Here is a 21,414-nt window from a genome sequence, read left to right on the forward strand (position 1 = left end):
AAAAAGTACAGATTCTACCAAACATCACAATATTACAACCCAAATCCAAAAAGCTGGTCTGCTGTGTAAAAATCTAAATAAAAACAGGATTCAGTTATTTTGCAAACACAGTACAACACAGAAAACAGGTGTTTAAACTGAGAAAATGTAGCATTTAAAAAAGAAGAGAAAGAAGGCCATACTGAATTTGATGGAAGCAACATGTCTCAAATAAAAGTTGCGACACAGACATGTTTACCACTAAGGTCTTCCCTGAAAAACCATGTTGTTTGGATAGGAGTCTATTTCAATAATGGCTGTGTGGCAGGCAAAGTGTGGACCCAAATACAGGAGTCGTGAGACAAGACTTAAACTTAGCTTAAAAGCAGCTTTAATGCCGAAGAGTCTCCTTATACCTTATATATACCTATAACCCTATAACACAAAAACACGAGTAAAGAATGAGGCAGGAATTAACTAACCAAGGAAGGAACAGAGCTGCAGGGAACACATTTTTGAGGATGACTCAGACAATAAATACACTGCAGACAATGAGGGTAAAATAAAACAGGTGGGAAACAGTAGAAACAAATCAGGGATAACGAGTCAGAGAAGGTCAAACTGAACATAAAGCAAAAACAAAATAACATTTAGACTAACACAGAGACATTTAAACTTGGCACAGACAAAAAGGTCAACAAACATGAAGACATGATTGACTGAGGAGACGTGGCACAGAAAGACCAGACAGATGATGACTGGGAACTAACAAAACTATACATAACAAATGCTATGCAAATGAAAGGTGTGTGTGTGTGGGGGGGGGGGGGGATTATCAAACCAATAACACAAATCTATAAATGTTTAGAACATAAATCCCTTAAAAACAAAGACAAATCATTAACTCACAAAACCAAAAGACTTTGAGTCAAAGACCCAGGGGCCGTGTTATATGTTGCTGTATAACCCGTCAGCTGTAAATACCTCACATGTGATGGAGAAATAACAACATTAACGCATCTACGAAGTCTAGTTGAAAAACAACGATCACGAGAAGTTCAAATCCGCTTGAACGTGTGTTTTTATTTTTGTTCCTTCGTCTTCTATGGAACTGAAAAGAAAGGACGAAATAATGTAATAAAGACGCAAACAAAAAAGGCAAAAGGAAACAACCACAAGGTGGAGTCTTTCTGCAAGCCTGGCATGCTGTAGGTTAGAGGATCGGAAAGTTTTCAAAATCTTCACATGCATCTATACATGGTGCTTTTGCGTCCCTGTAGATATGCAGGTGTCTCACAATTTCTTCTAATGTGCTCTCTTTTTGTGTTTTTAAATGTGTTTAAAGTTATTTCCTTCCGCTGAAGTGGGAAGATTCTACACCCCTATTCAGCCCCAAATTGAACAGCTGCTCCCTTCCCCCACTTCTTACTGCGAGATGCGTCAAACTCACGCCGGATAACACCGGAAATAATGTGTTTACTTCGCCAAAGTACAGGTTCGTAGTAATTCTTGGAAAGCTTTGGTATCGAAGCTGGAAATAGACTTTTCAGAGTGACAGATGTGTTTCTACTCGGATCAGTGAATTGGAGTTTCCGCAGTAAAATAAGACATGAACCTGAATTGAATATCGCTAAAAATTAAAAATGTAATTCATAAAAATAAAAGAAAATGACGGCTCAGTCAGAAAAAAAAGCTGAGGTTAAACATATAGCATATGGCTAATGTTTGGGAACATTGTACTACTGCGTTTCTGTAAAATGAAATAAAAAGGTTTAAATTTAGCTTAAACTTTTCTGCATTGGCATTTTATTTTAAAGGCAAACGAGGAAGTGTCGTATTTATTACGTCTGTCTTGACCGTTGTCTTTTCGGAGCAGGCATTTAGGAATGTGGAGACCAGCAGCTACGTCACCCTCAAATCGCCTGGGATCTCGTCGAAAATAAACTTTTTTAAAGGCCACGAATTAAAATCACAATCTTCCAGGTAAGTTATTTTTCATGTGGTAGTCCAATGTCAAACTTAAGATTAAATATTCACAGGTGTTAGTGACGTGTAATAAGGTTTAATATTGACTTAAGAAAAATGTCCGTTACCCAGACAGGCAGGAATGAAGAGATTTCAAAGAGTTGTTCTTTTTTTTTTTTAGCTAGCGGCTATTCTGGTCTCTCTTTTTTTCTAAACCGTAACTTGAAGTATTAAGAAGGACAAGCTCAAGCATGCCTGCTGTTGTTTGACTTGAGATCAAGCAGGGGAATAAAACAAAAGCCTGCCCGAACTTGAAATGACTGTTTAGAGACGTGATGCCGACAGATTAACGGTATTTGCTGTTAGCATGGAAAACGTTTTCCTGAACCTCCCTCGTGCTCCTCCGCAGGTACGTTAGTTCGCCTTTTATTCTGTTTCACACCGTTTAGATGGAGGTGAGTGAGGAGACTTTGTTGTACAGAATAAGCTGATATGTACTGCAGGTTACAGCGCACTGTGAACTGTGTGGACACGTTTTGTTGGTCGCTGTTTAGATAACGTTTCTCCCCAGGGACGCTCGCCGCTGTCTCCAAGGTAACGGGGCGGACGCCTAATCTTGCTTGTCGCTTTGTGCTGCTTTAGCAACGGGGGCGGAACCGGAGAGGAGTGACGGCTCTTTGATCTGTTTCTTCGAGTAAAGGCAAAACCAGTCGAAGATGGTAAGGGCGATTGGCTGTGTGAGGACAGCAGCAGCAACATAGGTAGAAGGAGGCTGAGCAGGAAGTGGTGGAATCTGTGCTCTGCTGTTACCTCGCTGAAGCAGATGCTTCTTGATGTATGTCTTTCTTTCTCTCTCCTAGTGATTGTATTTGATGCTAATGTGACTCCATCCCTTTCTCTCCTCTTTTTTTCAGCCATTTCACGAGGGAGTCTACTACCCGTACACCAGTGACACCCAGGGGACCCACTCGTCAGCTGGGATCCCCTCTCTTCTGAATTCTCCTCTCAGCCAGAACATTGTAAACGGCCACACAGCATCATCTGCACCAGGCATGACTCCGTCCAGCACCACCTCCACCTTTCTCCCTTTCAAGTTCCGCCCACGCAGAGAAAGCGTGGACTGGCGGCGGATCAATGCAGTGGATGTAGACTTAGTAGTGAGCCAGCTGGATGTGGATGCCCTTCAGGAGCACATCAGCATGGTGACCTTCTGCAGCTTGGAGGGGGAGCGATGCCAGCGGTGCCAGACCCCCGTGGACCCAGCTCTGCTGAAGCTCTTGCGCCTTGCTCAGCTCACGGTGGAGTGGCTCCTCCACTGCCAGGACTTTCTCTCCCTCAATCTGCGTGCGGCGGAGGAGAGGCTGTCGGCCACCGCCAGGGAGCGTGAGCAGCTGCTGGTTCAGCAGAAGAAGCAGGAGGAGAAGGTGAAGGCGCTGACTGCAGAGCTCAAGCAGCGAAAGAAGGTTATTCGCACCCAGCAGTCGCTGCTCGCCCCACGAATCATCAGCAGCCACAAGGTACCGTTGACAGGCTAAACGCTTTCTCTTTGAGGGCTATTGGAGCTGTTTGAATTTAATATATGTGTGGCAGCAGACATCCACCCCCACCCTCTTTTTTCCTCTCCGAAGGCCCAAGTCTGTCATTGTTCCTGAAACCTATTCACATCTTTGGCTTTGTGCATTTCACAACAGGGTTTCACGGGAGAAATGGAAAGCTTTTAGCATGGCCCAAGGAAATTCGCAGCTCTGAAAGCAGTTGTTATGTCCTAACCACAGTCAAGTTCTAATAATCTTTGTTTTCATGCAGGAAAAATCAGATTTAAAGCTGCTGAGCAGATGGTGTCAATTAGTGGCAATTAGTGTATTTTTTTTAATCTTAAAAGGAAAGCAAACCCATCTGCCATCTCATCGCATGTCTGTGAATGCTGTCCCTGTAGGTTATTTATCACACAAATAAAAAAAAGCTTCCTGTCCTCTTCAGGTGAACAACTAGCTCTGACCTGGCTAGGCTGTTCCCAAGGCAACAGATATAGTGTGTCATGAGAGCATGTGGTTGCTAGGTGTGCGCTAGAAGCTCAGCTAACAGAGCTGGTTCAATTATTGATAGCGAGGCCATGTGCATGTGTCCTTTGAGGACCTTTGCTACTTTGGTGCCATATTTCTACAACATGAACCCACACTGCTGTCTTTGAAGACTAATTTAATTTGACTCCTAATTTTTCAGAGTTACTCCTAACCAGTAATTTGAATGAGCCCCTCCAAGTCACATGACTGCATTTGAGTTTTTGCTAACATATGCTTTGACAACATATCTGTAGCAATATTTAGTCCCAGGAACAATCAGAGGCAGTGTTAAATGTAGCGTGTGTGTGGCGATGTCTGCCGCAGGGAAACATGATCATCACTCATGCTATGTGTCTGTTTGGAAACATGAGCCTAAACTCAGGATGCTTCTGTTTGGAGCATGTTTATGTTGCTGGGCCCTGTCTGAATCAAACACATGCTGCATTCATGAACACACAGACAGGTGGTTTGCTCCACTACATTTGTGAAATCTTAGGAATTAGTATCAGTTTGTAAGATCGGTTATCACAGATTCCTCAGTTGCAATTTATGCAAAATGAAACACCTCACATAAAGATGGATATTTTTAAAAATTTTAAGGGTACTGATAATATTCTTACTGATACAGTTCTTTAACTGCTACCTTATTTTGTTACTATTGTAACTTCTTTAAGGAGAAAAAAACAAAAAGTTATAAAATAGCATTTCTTTATTTTATTGTGCAATTACTTGATAAAATAAAGCTGATTCATAAAGCTCTTCCTTAGTAAGAGAAGGTGTAAGTGATTGCTGTTCCTCTGCCAGCAAGGAGGCTGTGGAGAGGGTGTCTGTTCAATGTGCTCTCTCTCCTCCAGAGTCCTAAGTAAGTCCAGTCTCCTGCCAACATCAGCCACTTGGTGTTTTTGTCTGTCAGGCTGCACTGACAGACAAAAAAAACTTTTAGTCCGCTAGTGTCTGCTTGGGTCCCATTGGACAGTCCACCTGTCTGTTTTTTGACTGAGCAGATTAGTCCGCAGATAATTGACGTTACAATACACCAACTATATATGCAGCTTGACTACAAAGCTGTCAGGTCTCCAGCTGTTGGTGCCTGTAAGCGTGTGTTATGCAGTCTTAATACACTGCAGCATAAAAGAGAGCACTGTCCACCACAGTGTGGTAAAATAATAGTAGCATTGGTGTGTTTATGATGAGATATTAAAGATTTTTTATTATAAATTTTGAGTTATTACGTAGTGATTTATTTCTGCAGCCAATTTGATGAATGCATTTTTGTGTTCTTTCTTGCTTTTAGTGCCTGCATTGTGAGAAATCGTTCCTCAATGCCTCCTTTCTGCAGAATCACATGCAGCGGAGGCACCCTGATGAGTACGAGAGCAGTAAGTGAAGTTAGGATTGATCTGAAGAACGACATGGAGGAAAAATATGAAGCATGTTGATAACATGCTTACATGCAGTTACAGTGGCTTGCAAAAGTATTCGGCCCCCTTGGACTGTTCCACATTTTGTCACATCATACATGATTCCAAACATTTTTTACAAATAAATAACTGCAAAGTGGGGTGTGCATAATTATTCACCCCCCTGAGTCAATACTTTGTAGAACCACCTTTTGCTGCAATGACAGCTGCCAGTCTTTTAGGGTATGTCTCTACCTGCTTTGCACATCTAGAGACTGAAATCTTTGCCCATTCTTCTTTGCAAAACAGCTCCAGCTCAGTCAGATTAGATGGACAGCGTTTGTAAACAGCAGTTTTCAGATCTTGGCCAGATTCTCGATTGGATTTAGATCTGGACTTTGATAAGATAAGATAAGATAAGATAAGATAACCTTTATTAGTCCCACACGTGGGAAATTTGTTTTGTCACAGCAGGAGTGGACAGTGCAAAAGTTATGAGGCAAAAATTAGAATACAATAAGAATAATACAGTACACAACTGTACAGAATAGAATAAAATAAAATAAATATACAATAAGATAAAAATAGAATACAAATACTATATACAACTGAGTAAAAATACAACGATGACAGAAAGGATTATTGCACTTAGTATTATTGCATATGTATGGATGTGTGTGCTTGATCAGTTAAAGTCTTTATTATGGAGTCTGACAGCAGTGGGGAGGAAAGACCTGCGAAATCTCTCCGTCCCACACCGTGGGTGCCGCAGTCTCCCACTGAAGGAGCTGCTCAGTGCTGTCACAGTCTGCTGCATGGGGTGGGAGATGTTGTCCATCAGGGATGACAGCTTAGCCGCCGTTCTCCTGTCACTCACCACCTCCACTGGGTCCAGAGGGCATCCTAGAACAGAGCTGGCCCTTCGGATCACCCTGTTCAGTCTCTTCCTGTCCCCAGCAGAGATGCTGCCGCCCCAGCAGACCACACCATAAAAGATAGCAGAAGCCACAACAGAGTCATAGAAGGTCTTCAGGAGTGGGCCCTCCACTCCAAACGACCTGAGTCTCCGCAGCAGGTACAGCCTGCTCTGCCCTTTCCTGTAGAGGGCGTCTGAGTTATGAGTCCAGTCCAGTCTATTGTTCAGATGAACACCAAGGTACCTGTAGCTGTCCACAGCCTCAATGTCCATACCTTGGATGTTCAGTGGTTGCAGTGGAGAATGCTTGTGCCTGCGGAAGTCTACCACCAGTTCCTTGGTTTTACTGGCGTTGATCTGGAGGTAGTTCAGCTGGCACCAGTCCACAAAGTCTTGGGTCAGACCTCTGTACTCCTTGTCGTCCCCATCAGTGATGAGGCCGACTATTGCAGAGTCATCAGAGAACTTCTGCAGGAAGCACTGGGTGGAATTGTGGGAGAAGTCTGCAGTGTAGATGGTGAAGAGGAACGGAGCCAGAACCGTTCCCTGTGGGGCCCCCGTACTGCAGACGACCCTGTCCGACACACAGCCCTGAGTCCTCCTGACTGGGCCATTCTAACACATGGATATATTTTGTTTTGAACCGTTCCATTGTTGGCCTGGCTTTATGTTTAGGGTCGTTGTCCTGCTGGAAGGTGAACCTCCGCCCCAGTCTCAAGTCTTTTGCAGACTCCAAGAGGTTTTCTTCCAAGACTGCCCTGTATTTGGCTCCATCCATCTTCCCATCAACTCTGACCAGCTTCCCTGTCCCTGCTGAAGAGAAGCGGAGCATGATGCTGCCACCACCATATGTGACAGTGGGGATGGTGTGTTCAGAGTGATGTGCAGTGTTAGTTTTCCGCCACACATAGCGTTTTGCATTTTGGTCTCATCTGACCAGAGCACCTTCTTCCACATGTTTGCTGTGTCCCCCACATGGCTTGTGTCAAACTGCAAACAGGACTTTTTAATGGTTTTCTGTTAACAGTGGCTTTCTTCTTGCCACTCTTCCATAAAGGCCAACTTTGTGCAGTGCACGACTAATAGTTGTCCTATGGACAGATTCCCCCACCTGAGCTGTAGATCTCTGCAGCTCGTCCAGAGTCACCATGGGCCTCTTGGCTGCATTTCTGATCAGCCTTGTTCGGCCTGTGAGTTTAGGTGGACGGCCTTTTCTTGGTAGGTTTACAGTTGTGCCATACTCCTTCCATTTCTGAATGATCGCTTGAACAGTGCTCCGTGGGATGTTCAAGGCTTGGGAAATCCTTTTGTAGCCTAAGCCTGCTTTAAATTTCTCAATAACTTTATCCCTGACCTGTCTGGTGTGTTCTTTGGACTTCAAGGTGTTGTTGCTCCCAATATTCTCTTGGACAACCTCTGAGGCCGTCACAGAGCAGCTGTATTTGTACTGACATTAGATTACACACAGGTGCACTCTATTTAGTCATTAGCACTCATCAGGCAATGTCTATGGGCAACTGACTGCACTCAGACCAAAGGGGGCTGAATAATTACGCACACCCCACTTTGCAGTTATTTATTTGTAAAAAATTTTTGGAATCATGTATGATTTTCGTTCCACTTCTCACGTGTACACCACTTTGTATTGGTCTTTCAAGTGGAATTCCAATAACATTGATTCATGTTTGTGGAAGTAATGTGACAAAATGTGGGAAAGTTCAAGGGGGCCGAATACTTTTACAAGCCACTGGATGTCACTGTCACTTGTCTTTTCAGAGCTGAACTCCCACAGTGAGCAGAAATCTGAGATTAATAGTCTCAAACTGGAGATCAGCAGTCTGAAGGAACAGATTGTTCAGCAACAGCAGGTGTTAGAAGCCAAAATAGCTCAGGTAGGATCACAAAGCAACATCTGAACTTTAATCAGAAAACATTAATCAAATAAAACTGAAAGCTGTGATTTGTAAATTATCTTTGGCCTGGGTTACAATAAAATAATACAATATTTACTATTTGGAAAACTCTTAATAAAAAGAAGAAAAAGGTTCTTCTTACAGGTGTAAGATGTGCAATGTTGTTATGCCAAAAGGGTTCTCAGCTTTGTGAGATACTCATGGAAAAAAGTGTCTTGAAGCCTTTACATGATGTTTTAAGATCTCAGTGTACTTTTTAGCATCAATGGTGCCTTGGCTAAAGTGAAGGTAACACTTTTCTGGGGCACTGACACAATCTTACAGCATGATGGAGCTTGACTTCAATTCAATTCAATTTTATTTATATAGCGCCAAATCACAACAACAGTCGACTCAAGGTGCTTTAGATTGTACACTATATCCTATAATAATAGATAATAGACTTTTGGATTAGCTTGTAGCACTGTGGCCCTCCTGTGGTCCAGAAAAGCACATGACATCCTTTTTCTTCCTAATCAACAACAACAACTGAAATGATGACACTACTGATCCCAATACCCCTGTTACACTGTATTACTGCATTGCCAGAAAATAAATTCAAGTCAGAATCACTTTAGAAATAGCTCTTTTTTTAAAACGGCAATTTTCCATACTGTCTATATTCCTAGCTTATCCACTAATCTCACTTTGTAACACTGTCATCACAAAATGCTGCTATTTTATTGTAAGATATGGATCACAGTGCGAAAGCTTTTTTTTGAGAGCTTCGTGGTCACTAATGAAGCTCATGTTAACGGTTGTGATTCTAGGAAAAAGAACAACAATCGATGCACAAAGACCTGTTGAGAGAATTGGACCGTTTTAAGGCCGAGGAGATGGCGCGCATGGACAGAAAGATAGAAGACAGCAGGGACGGCATGCGCAGAGAGATGGAATTTCTTTACAACCGAAATATTCAGGCTCTCAATGTATGAAATCAGTATTTTTTTGTATACCACTGATTTGATCTTCAGGGTGTCTTAATCATTCCTATAATCTTTCTTATCTGTTTCCATTCATAGGAAGTAAATCAGAATCAGACAGCCAAGCATGAAAGGTCAGCCAGCCCTGTGCACTCACAGCCAGAGAGAGATGTGGACATGTACAAAGAGATCCAAGCCATCCAAAAGCTGGAACACCAGCTGAAGAAACAGGTCAGTCCTGAGATTGTTGCAAACCCCAAAGCGATTTTATTTTTAATGCCACTTAAATTGCTAAAAATGACTCTTATAGGATAAGAAGTGGGAATCCAGACTGCAAGAAATGAAGGTTCAACACGAGTCTGAAAAGAATCAGGTATGCTTTAATGTTCATCCTGATTAAAGCATATGCAGTATTAAACAAGCTTCTTTTGAAATGAACCAGCCGGAAAATTCATCCTCTTCCCGTTGTCTTCCAGCTGCTGAATGAGCTGAGCAAAATGCAGTCGTCTTTATCAGAGTACCAGGAGCAAAGCCAGAGGCAGCAGCAGGAGATGAGGAAGAGGCTGCAGGAAAAGGAGCAAACCATCAAGGCTCAGAGGGAGCAGGTTAGCTCACACAATCACAGTGGCACAGTAATCGCCTCACTGCACAATTATATTGTATCGAGGAAGTAAGGCGCGGGTCCGGTGCTTGTTAAGGATATCCTGTATTTGCTACATGGGCTTGTATTGACATGAGATAGTGTACATTTGGCTGGAAGCTACTTGTGCTTTTCCTGGAGTAGTTCAGTTTTTAGATTATAAACCAAGAAATCCTTGAAGATACTGGATCATGTGATCTAGTAAGTGACATTTGTTTTCTTCCCCAGATAAAGACCATTTCCTCAAATCCACCTACAAAAGTAGCTGAAGTACCAGGTATGGATTCCTTTTAATAATACCACAGTCACAGCTGTAGGTGGCATTCTCCTGTAGCTTGTGTGTGCTTGCATTAGCGATGTGCAACCACTCCACTGCCTTTCTACATCACATCTGTTTTTGCTGGAACAGCCACCTGTGTTTGAAGCATAGAATTGTCTATTCAGTAATAGATGCCTGTATTTAGAGTGGTGCTAGGGTTCTAAGCTGTGCGCGTGCGTAATCGCGCACGGCTGGCACAGTCTCTGTGCACAGAAAATCTGCATTGCGCACAAAAAACAAAACAAAAATCTGACCTGAATTGAAATTAAAATAAATACGTTAACAATTCATTCTGTTTTGCAGTGTGAGTCAGTCAGTGACTGGCTGCTCCAGCCAATAATGCGATTCACATTCGTATATACGCAGCTAATCAACGTTGTTGACAGGCTATGGCAGCGTCCTTATGTGCCGACACCGGTGTTTTAGCTAGCAAAGCGGCGTGGCTGATGTGGAGTGAAGCCACGTTAATGACAACGTGTACAACCACTGGAGATGTGAGCAGGACAGATGGAACAATTGATGGAAAAAGTGTGGACTTTATACCAGTTTTTAAATTGTGTTGATAGGCCACGTAAAACCAGAGTTATGATAAAAATATCTGCAATGTTTGGGTTTTTTTCCTGAATACTATCGTTGTTTATATTTACTGCGGGAAGAAACGGTAAAAACTGTGTTTTATAAGGAAAGCGCTCTCCGCCTGTGAGCAAAAGCAAAACCAAAAAAAAAACCCCACCCTTTCCTATTGGTGGAAAAATGTACCATGTCAACCAATCAAAAAATGATATGGCAACATGGCATTTAGTTGTTTAGGAAGGGGGAAGTTTTAGGAGTGACGGCGGTGTTTTGAGATGTGACAAAATGTGGGAAAGTTCAAGGGGACCAAATACTTTTGTAAGCCACTGTCAAGTCAAGTCAACTTTATTTGTCAATTCTGCCACATGTACAGGACATACACAGAATAGAAATTGCGTTACTCTCAAACCCTAGTGATTAGAAAAATGCAATAAAATAATTAAAAAGTAAAAATTTAAATAAATACAATACAATTTTACGTATAACAAAAAAAAAGCTATGCAATGTATATGCACTGTATACTGTAATTTGCAGACAAACAGTTACAGGACTCTCTCCCAGACCATAGACTCATAATACAAGTCAGAGCTTTATAAAAATAAAAAAAAGAAAGAAAGTTGTGTTTTCAAAATTGGAGTTCAAGTTATTTTTACTTCCAATAGTGTTAACATACTACACAGGTCATGAACAAGATTTTTTTAAATTTTCATTGTAAGTGGGCTAAAGCAGTTAATTAAAAGTAGTCTAACATAAATGTAAATGCTGTAATTTGATTATTTTAATAAACCATGTAACTTGGATGGATTCGATGCTGGCGTGACCACAGTGCACACGTCTGTTGTTGCTCACAGTGGTCCAAGGGACCGCTCAGGGAGCTTGTGTGTTTTCTCAGACACATGAAAAATTAGGGAACATTGGTGCTAGGCCTTTATATAGGTTTACAGTAAGTCACCTTTTGGTCAGCAGTATGTAGATTATAAATCATTTTACTGGCATCACAAAAAAAATAAGTAAATAAACCAGCAATAAATTAAACTACACGTCCAAAATAATAAATAATCAACTCTTATGCTGTGTTAGAAAAAACAGACAAAGGGCTATAAGGAGTCATTGTGTCCTAATATGCCAACTGTGCTGCTCTTACAGAAATGATGACACTTTTCTGTGGTTTGTTTGCATTCATTTTCTGTCAGACAATTTCAATTTGGATTTATTCTTCCAGACATTGTGGCACAAGTTAATCTGTCTGTGGTAAAAACGCATCAGCCTTGAGTAACACTCAATCATCACTTCATCTTGTCAGTTGTACAGAGGACCTGTCCAGCACAGAACCACCATGAGCAGAAATGAAGCGGTCTTTAAAATCAAACTTTCATATATATTACTCTGAAACACCAAAAGCTAAAGTAGTTATTTATGCATCTCATCTGCATGATGGTATCTGGAAAAGTTTGTATCACATATGAAATTACATTGATATAATGGAAGCAGTGGTATAACTCTGAGCATATAGTCTATATATAGTTTATACTGTAATGCTATAACAAGGAAATAACATTTCTGATCTTAATGCCACACTTTTCATCTTTGTTTCTGTTTTTCAGTCACTGTCAGTCCTCCGGCTTTGGAACCTAAACAAAGAAGAATTGTAGTCGGTAAGTTAATAGAAGCGTGCCACCAGAAGCAACATTTGTCACTCCCAGTGAGGCTGTGCATGTGCTTTTGTGCACAAAAGATTTAGCGTTTTGTGTTGTTTTTCTACTGCTCATACTCAGTATTCATTTTATCTGACCTTCTGACTTACCTGGACCTCATGCTGTCCAATTAGAGGAGCCAGTCTCTGTTCTTAAGCTGGATCCTATTCAGGAGGTGTCAGAAGAGGAGAAAGGTAAAATACACTAAAGACATTAAAACCAGCAGATCCAGCTGATTGCATGCTGCTGCTGCATGGATAAATCAGTCTCCTCTGAGTGACCGTTTTCAATGAGTGCATTTGGACTGAGATCATCTTATTCTGTACTGACACAAAGGACGTTAAGATGACCTTAGTACACTAAAGCATTTTGGAAAGCCAACTCTTGGCCTGTGTATATTCTGTGATGCTGTCATCATCATGTCCATTCATCATCTTGTTGCCTTGTTGTTGACAAATAAACTTAGAGACATTCTCCTCCTCTGCAGTCACATCTACCCAACTCCACCTGTGGTTTGGAGCTTCCTGTGAAAACTGCCAAATGCATGCTCATTGTATTCTTTTATTTCCCGTTTGCTGTCTGTAATTGGACCATGAATGTCCTGAACAGCTCGACTGACTGACTGAGATGTCCTTTACAGACTCGAGCAGCCAGTCAGACAGAAAGGTGGTGGAGAAGACGCCTGAGCCGGCTCCAGAGAAGAAGCCAAGGGTGAACACAAGCGTTTTGAAAAGGAACTCCAACATAAAGAGAGAGATACAAGCAGAGCTTGAACAGGCTCTGATCAAGAAGCTGGAGAACTTGGGGGTCAAGCCTGTATGTTGCATATTCCTAATGAGCAATACAAGGAAGAATATGTACCCTTATGCTAATCTGTAATGCTAATGTTATTCCCTCTACCTCTTTTAAAAGGATCAGAGCGGTCTAAAGAACAAGGAGCTCACTGCGATTCTGTCCAAGCTGGATTCAAAGCGGGAGAGTGTTGCAAAGTCGATGTCTGGCTACTGGAACCACCGGGAAGAGATAAAGAGCATTGTGGAGCAGAAGCTGGGTGCTCAAAGCACCAGCAATCCTGCTGCATACTCTCAGCCTAGATCCAGACACCCTGTTCAAGGTGCTTTCCAGTTCTTAATCATCCAAAAGCCTCTTAGTGCATGAGATCATCTTCTTAACCAACAAGAAATAATACACTGTGCTTTTGTCAATTATATTGCTGTTTGAGCTACTGTTAGATTTGCTGCTTTTACAATCAGAATTTTTCATCGCATGTGGGTAAAGTTGAATTTTATTTTATTTGACAATGACTGCATGTGCTTTCCATAAGGTAGGTGTAATCTGTTATAGCTTGTTTGCTGCCACATAAGCTGATTTAAGTTCTGACACACTGTCAGTGACTGAGCTGCTAATTGTGTTTACTTGACTCGTTTTTCTCTTCATTCAGTGTTGCAGATCCGCCCTCGCTCCAGCAGCCTGCCCTCCAGAGCCAGCCAGGGGGCGTCTGCTTCTGCAATCAGACAGCCTAAGACCCCTCAGCCAGCACCAAGGACCAAGGCCACCGCCCAATTCAAGACCTCTACACCCAACTCCAAGACAGCCTTAAAGAGCTTTGCTACCAAGTATGACAACAAGTTAATTTATCAGTCTTTGTAAAAGAATAGTTTGTCCATAAATGTCCACTCAGTATTTACATGGTTTAATCATAGCTGTGATAAATGTTCTAAAGTCATCTTTGATGAGCCATTGGAAAAAAAAACTCACACAGTTTTGAACCATTTAAATATAGCACGCTGTTACTTATATCACCGGTCTGTTCATCATCAGTTCAGTGGAGCACAGTTAAGGTTCAAAACTTTTGCCATTTACTGAAAAAACTCAAAGTGATGTATATTTAAGTATGTCTCAGTGCTTGGTTGTGAACATGGTTATAGGCATAAATGAACCCGTGCTAAAGCAAGGCTGCAGGGAATTTTATATTTTTAATATTTGTTTAGAATACGACTATATGTAGTGAGCTTTGCTGAGTTCTGCTTCTCTTTTCTGTTTGCATTCGCACCTCCAGTAGGAATGTTAACGTGATAAAATAGCAGATGGTTACCATAGCAGCAAGACATCCGCAACAAAAAGGTAGAGGTCGCCATAATCAGAGTTGTGTGTTTGTGTGTGTCATGGTTTTCATGGTAACAGTGTGCTGTTAAGCCCCAGTGCCTGCAGCCAGCTAATGGGTAGGTTGGACTTTAGTATAGAGTGCTATCCGTTCGCTGTAAGGCTAGTATGCTATGCTAGCACACATGAAGCAGCTGGGCTGGGTCAGTACAGGCTGTGACACACAGGTGCTGAGGTCTTTTGTAACCTTACTTCAGTATTTTCTGTCTCCTTTTCTTCTCTGTGTAGAATCATAATAATAGTTTAGTATCACGACCAACACTTTGGAAAATACAAATGTTCTATTTCATTTGGTTGTTTCTGGAAATTCCCATTTTTTTCTTTTTTTTTCTTTCTTGATTTTTTTTGTAATAACATTTTTGAAACGATTGGGCACAAAACAGGTGTTGTACTGTCAGGATGTGGCAGGTAAACCTGTATCAGACTCAGTGCTGGATACACATGCAAACAGTGAAAGTGTGTAGGATGTTCACTTTATTCGGATGGGGTGGGGCTTGTATATCACAGCTGATGTGGTCTGATCATCCAACACCCCCAGCAAGGAACACATCTCTGACCGGGGTATTTTTTGTAAGGAAAGTGCTTCCAAGTGCAATGTGACACATCAACAATTTTGTAATCATTTTCCAGGAAATTGCAAAGTCTGAAATACCGTTAAGAACATTGTCAGCCTCCTGCTGACTTGTCATAGACTGCTTAAGTTGTATCATTTTGAACATCAACTAGGAACTACGGCTTTTTTCAGGGGTCTCAAACTTGCGGCCCATATTTTGACATGAATAAATATGAAGCAGTCTGGCCCTTGAAGTAAACTTTTATTTTGTTAAATACGAACAAAATGGTAGCTGAAGTGCTGCCACGTGTCCGGCCAGAAAGAGAGGAGTAGTGTGTTTATTTGGCAGTTCCGTGAAAGGCTTCAGTTAGTTGCGAGTGAGAGAAATAAATTGCGATCACGTTTGCAGTTTTGACCTGTTATACAATGCTTGAAACAAAACACTGTGTTTTCTTGTTTGATGTCCGGGGGTGGGGGGGTGTCCTACTTGAACACTAAAGTGGCCCTCCAATGAAGTGACAGTGCCAGCATTGGCCCACAGCTCATTTAAGTTTAAGACCCCTGGCTTTATTATCAATGAGGTTCTTACACTTAAAAAGTTAACACTTTGACTTCTCGGTTATTTGAAACAGAAACTAAATGCAACATTGTTCTGATCACTGTCAACTTAGTTGTGTGCAGCAAAAACTGTTATTTGTGTCATTCTTAAGGACTCCTCCCTTCAGTTCAGAGGAGGAATCTGAGGATGATGTCACAGAAGAGGATGAGGAACAGCCCCTAAAACACCAGCAGGGGAAATCACCACAACCCAGATTTAACCAAGCAACCCAAATCCAAACTAGAGCTGACAAAGCCAGTCCTGTCCAGGACAGGCAGGCTATTTTCAGGCAGTCGCCTATCTCCAACATTCAGTACTCCAAAGTGGGTGGTGTAACCAAGACTGCGGTCACAAAACTAAAGAGCGATGAAGAGGAAGATGATTGGTCAGAAGTCAGCGAGCAGCAGGAGACTGACCTCCAGAATTACAAAGACCAGAACGGCAATGTGGAGAAGAAAAACTACGGGAAAGGTTAGTTAGGTTTGATGTTTTGAAGGATCTGTGTAAAATGACATTATACAGCATACATGTTCACCCTTAGTGCTGTGGTTATAGCCATTCCTCAACTCCCTGTGAATGGTACTATCTGGATTTTGATCAGTGGTTGTTGATCAAAGACCATTCACAGGATGTGGTTTATGCTATCATAGTTTGCTTGTTATGTAAGATTCCAAGGAATTGTTACAATGCCTTAAAGTGTAAATTGTGTGTTATGTCTTTTTTACAGAAAACAAAATCAGTGACCTGGCGAGAAAAATGGAGAAGCAGTTTGCTGAGAGAGCAGTCAAGAAACCACCAGGTGGCGTTAGCGTCTTACCAGAGAGGGCGGATGAGGTTCAGGAACTCAGTGTAAGATGATGTGATCTCAGTGGATTGCTTTGATTTGATACTGCATAAATAAAAATGTAAGCTGTCATCGCAAAATTAAAAATGATCCATAATGCTGAAACACTAATATACTTGCTGGCAGTACACAGATCTAGAGGAGAGCAGCGAGTGGATGGTCTCCTCCTTAGAGGACCGACGGGATATGTCAAAACCAGCCCAGGATTCAGGACCAATGAGGAAAAGCCTGGAATCACGAAGCACTAGTGTCTGGGGAACCCCCACAGAGAAGGGTCTTAAATCAGGTCAGTGCCACTTTAATGCAGATGAATGTTTTACTGCCTCTCGTGGTCTTCATAGGAGGACATGTTGACATTTGGAGTATGAAGCTTCTGTCTCATGCTGTCTGTGTGTTGTCGTGTGGCTCTCAGGTCTAACTGAAGCTGGAACAGGAAGCACGCTAAAGAGCAGCCTGTGCTCCCTGAGTGACATCAGTGACTCTGAGGACATCAGCTGATCACACAAAGAAACCTCAGCCACCTCCTCTGGCAACTACAATCAATCATAAAAAGCCATATTATAAAAGCTGTAAATAGAGGAAAGCAATATTTCACAAAGGTAGCTAGGATTCAGAGGTTGGCATAGAAAAGGTGGCCATCTAATCAATACCATAGACCTCGAAACTCTCTTCTTGCCTTAGTCTTTTTTACTGTTTATCTTTTAATAGATTGTCTTCTGTTTTTCTTATTTCGTTTTTTACTCATATACAATCCAAACTTTAAATGAGATACTGATTTTGGTACTGTATGTAGAGTGGGTACGATTTTGTATATCCCATTTTATAATGTATGTGACTTTGTAAATAAAATATTTATACAAGCAATCATAGATTTTTCTTATGAAATGATTTCAAGCAAGTAGTTTTTTGCCCAAGTTTTGCTTTAATGGAAGTATTCTTAATGTCAATAAACACAATGAAATATGTCCAATGAAGGAAATAAAACAATGAGCTGTACAATAGGAAGTCTTAACATGTCACAGGAAACAATCTTTTGAGATGCCTATTCTGTGGATTTTGAACATAAAACTTCATGTGACAACATTTCAGCATTAATTCAACTGCTAAATATACAGAATATGCAAAATATGAGATATCTGCAAACCAGTTTCAATGCAGTCTTGTCTAAAACAGCCTAATAATTAACTGACATCGTTATGTTACAGTCTATATTTTTAATTCAATAAGATAAAAACTAGAATATACTTTAAATGCTTGAAATCGTTAAAAATGGCAGGATTTGTGGAAAATTTTGGGTCAATTTTTGCTGTAATTTTGGGGGTAAACAATATTATTTAGCTATAATAATATTATTTCATTTATTTTATATAGCACCAGTTCACAGTCTTCAAGGCAAGCTATCTGAGCCTGGCGTCAGATGAAAGTTAAAGTAGACCCAATATGCCTTTCCTTATAGTCAGGCAAAGATTTACTTACAAGAAATGTGAAAATTAGAGAGAGAACATGCAAAACTGCATTAAAAGACTCCAAGAATTAAACACGTAAGGAGCATAAAACAAACTCAGTAGATTCCCTTGAAACTGATCTTATGAGATAAACTGAGTTCTTGTCATACACACTGAAAGTTTACGTTTCAGCTTTTTGTAATGATCTTGTTCTTTTTTTCAACAACATTTTGAGGTTATCTGCTGATCTGTAGGATTGCAACATCTACCAAGTATACAGAAAACATTGTCTTTTTATTCGTTTATTTAATCTTGAGCACCATCTTCTGGCATCTCAGCAGAAGTACAGGCTCAGTACTACAGTAAGGACTTTTTAAGAAATATGAGAAATTGATCACTGTGTGTGGCACTCGTTCTCAATGGAGAGCATTACCGATTAAATTCACTTTCGTTGATTTCCAATTAAAGTATGTCATTTTTATTTATAAAATGCTTTGTATTTAGCGAGTGATGAGTAAAGTGCTTATCATTAAGGACAGAAGAAAAATACAAAAATAAATAAATGAATAATAAGAAATAATTCAAAACGGATTTTAAGAAGTGACTTAAAAATAGACAATGGCAGCAAATTCCACAACTTAGGCGCTGTCACAGCAAAAGCTCTCTGAGCTTACGCTGTGTCCTGGCACATCTAAGAGCAGATGATTGGCTTACCTGAGCAACCAGGAGGGAGAGTGCAAATGGTACAATGTAATGTACAATGTGCGACGTAGGTACAGAATACTTTGTACCTACATTGTTTTCTACAGATTGGAAATAATTTTTTAAAATCTCTTTATTAAAATAAGATTTTTGTGTATGTTTCATGTGTATCGGGTGATCAATCAATGCAAAAGAAAAACAGAAGTAACAAAGGCAAGATATCTGAAGACGTGTAGAGGTGACAAAATAATTGTGTAGTGGATATAGTGATGCTCTTTCTCTCTTTTTTTCATAAGCATGCATTATATGCCTGCTTTAACAACACATACAGTCAAAAAGTAATGTCATGAATGAAAGTGTCAGAAAAAAGCAGAAGCTTTCTCATTTAAGCAAAAACTGGGGATAAAATAAACATTTAAAAAACTACTAAAGCTACTAAGTTAGTTAGTAGTTAGTAGCAAAATTGATCCCACCTTTATCATGATCAGCTCAAGCTGGAAGATGCTCTCCTGATTGCAGATTCATACAGCAACAGCCAGAACCTGTAGAGCCGTATGGTCAAATTCACAAACTAGCCCTGCAGCAGATCACTGACGTGCTGTCTGAGCCTCCTGTCTGGAGTGGCGACAGCTGAGGGTTCCATCTTTTTCCTCTAAAAGTACAAGCTCTAGTCGGAATGTTGGAACAGCTTGGGAAAGAGGGGAGACTAGAACTGGAGTGTGGGTTGCATGTCACCAGACTGCTGTCCAAACTGCCATTCTTCGAGTACAGTTTAAGTGGTTCATCAATCCTCTTCAGTCACCAATGCCGACCTTACCAGATTTTGCAGAGTGGCTTGAGTACAAAGTCTGTATTCAAGATCATGATGTGTATTTCCATCATCCTCAACAATGTGTCCATCAAGGGAAGGATGCAAAGCTGATACCAAGCAGAGAGCAGCAACAGCAACTACCACCATGTTATTGGGCTATGGCCCTCCTGCTAAGAAATCAGAGACATTAGAATGGTGTTGGGATGGTCAGTTTTTCTTCTCAATAGCCTCCACCACAGACCCTGGGAAACAGTTCTGGGTCAGTGGTTTCAGAGAGAATTCACTGCCACTGAACTCTCCAAACACTCACATCCAGTTGATGCTCTGAAGACCTATCGTGACCTGCAAGGTATTCCCCGTCAACCATTGTTGCTGAATGGCTCTGAACCCATCTCCTGACTCTAGTAGAGTCTGTACATCTGGGTCGGCAAGGAGGGCCAGCTGCACTCATGACACGACTCAGTTTGACTCTGCAGGGTCCAGCCAAAGTTCTACATCAGGCCTCCACTCCTCAGTGTCTATTAATGAGCACGCTGACTCCCTGTGCTAAACTTCTCAGTAATGTGGGCAAACTCTGGCAGATGAATGTTCTCCTGTGCCAGAATGAAAGGACTATTCTTAGGTGTTCAACCTATGTGTTCAAAACAGGATACTATGACTGTCAAGATGCTAGAGGAGAAGACTATCTGAATGGTAGTGGATGGCACTGGTACAGCACACGTGAGTCAAAGTCTTGTGTGCAAGCTTCACAAACAACAGATGTGTGCATATGTGTGTATATACATATATATATATATATATATATATATATATGTGTGTGTGTGCGTGTGTGCATGTGTGTACACAAGTCAGTAGATGAATATTATTCAAAAAAATAGCTTTTATGTATAATATATACAATGCGGAGTACCTCCTGCCTGACGGAGCAGATGATTAGCTTAACTGACGGAAGTAGAGAGCATCCAGTGAGGATGCTCTCAATGGCACAGTGGTAGAAGGTCCTGAGGATTAACAATCAAATGACCCCCTATGAGCAAGCACTTTGGCAAGAGTGGGAAGGAAAAACTCCCTTTTAACAGGAAGAAACCTCCGGCAGAGGTTCAGGGAGGGGCGGAGCCATCTGCTGCGACTAGTTGGAGTGAGAGAAGGAAGACAGGATAAAGCCATGCTGTGGAAGAGAGACAGATTAATAGCAGGTACGATTCAATGCAGAGAAGTCTATTAACACATAGTGAGTGAGAAAGGTGACTGGAAAGGAAAAACTCAATGCATCATGGGAATCTCCCGGCAGCCTACGTCTATTGCAGCATAACTAAGGGAGGATCCAGGGTCACCTGGTCCAGCCCTAACTATATGCTTTACCAAAAAGGAAAGTTTTAAGAAAGTTCCACATAAGAGGGGCCTGAAAACTGAAGGCTCTGCCTCCCATTCTACTTTTAAATACTCTAGGAACAACAAGTAGGCCTGCAGTGTGAGAGCGAAGTGCTCTAATGGGGTTATATGGTACTACAAGGTCATAAGATGGGGCCTGATTATTTAAGACCTTGTATGTGAGGAGCAGGATTTTGAATTCAACAGGGAGCCAATGAAGGGAAGCCAAAACAGGAGAAATATGCTCTCTCTTTCTGGTCCCTGCCAGTAGTCTTGCTGCAGCATTTTGGATTAGCTGAAGGCTTTTCAGGGAGTTTTTGGGAATTTCTGATAATAATGAATTACAGTAGTCCAGCCTGGAAGTAATAAATGCATGAACTAGTTTTTCAGTGTCACTCTGAGACAGGATATTTCTAATTTTAGAGAATTTGCGCAAGATATTTTCTTGGTCAAAAATGACTCCAAGCTTCCTCACAGTATTACTGGAGGCCAAGGTAATGCCA

At 41.2% G+C, this 21,414-nt stretch overlaps 1 protein-coding gene across 4 annotated transcripts; it reads left to right on the forward strand.

Moving 5' to 3' along the window:
• The first annotated feature begins 1,385 nt into the window (after window positions 1-1,385).
• On the forward strand, window positions 1,386-17,446 carry dzip1 (DAZ interacting zinc finger protein 1). Of its 4 annotated transcripts, XM_085447962.1 has the most exons (20): window positions 1,386-1,474; window positions 1,856-1,962; window positions 2,587-2,663; window positions 2,859-3,461; window positions 5,302-5,386; window positions 8,100-8,215; window positions 9,046-9,204; window positions 9,298-9,429; window positions 9,509-9,571; window positions 9,675-9,803; window positions 10,067-10,115; window positions 12,335-12,385; window positions 12,559-12,618; window positions 13,065-13,240; window positions 13,337-13,538; window positions 13,866-14,040; window positions 15,851-16,209; window positions 16,466-16,587; window positions 16,709-16,868; window positions 16,995-17,446. In XM_085447962.1, exons 3-20 carry the CDS (start codon window positions 2,661-2,663, stop codon window positions 17,078-17,080), a joined length of 2,730 nt encoding a protein of 909 aa, XP_085304088.1. In that variant the 5' UTR covers window positions 1,386-1,474; window positions 1,856-1,962; window positions 2,587-2,660; the 3' UTR covers window positions 17,081-17,446. The 4 variants fall into 4 exon arrangements, with proteins under 4 accessions (XP_085304088.1, XP_085304089.1, XP_085304087.1 ...); XM_085447963.1 differs by lacking the exons at window positions 1,386-1,474; window positions 1,856-1,962 and adding an exon at window positions 2,163-2,353; XM_085447961.1 differs by lacking the exons at window positions 1,386-1,474; window positions 1,856-1,962; window positions 2,587-2,663 and adding an exon at window positions 2,696-2,779.
• Window positions 17,447-21,414: the final 3,968 nt, after the last annotated feature.

Source organism: Copadichromis virginalis, linkage group LG23, assembly GCF_057382275.1.
Source record: "Copadichromis virginalis isolate Kocher_CV1m ecotype Utaka linkage group LG23, C_Virginalis_male_GT1.1, whole genome shotgun sequence".
NCBI lineage: Eukaryota > Metazoa > Chordata > Actinopteri > Cichliformes > Cichlidae > Copadichromis > Copadichromis virginalis.

Bases quoted from the DNA above. Each gene is read 5' to 3' on its own strand.
- dzip1 (XM_085447961.1), top strand. The intron at 8,216-9,045 runs GTAGGATCACAA...TTGTGATTCTAG, and splicing joins TAGAAGCCAAAATAGCTCAG to GAAAAAGAACAACAATCGAT. The intron at 13,241-13,336 runs GTATGTTGCATA...CTCTTTTAAAAG, and splicing joins AGAACTTGGGGGTCAAGCCT to GATCAGAGCGGTCTAAAGAA.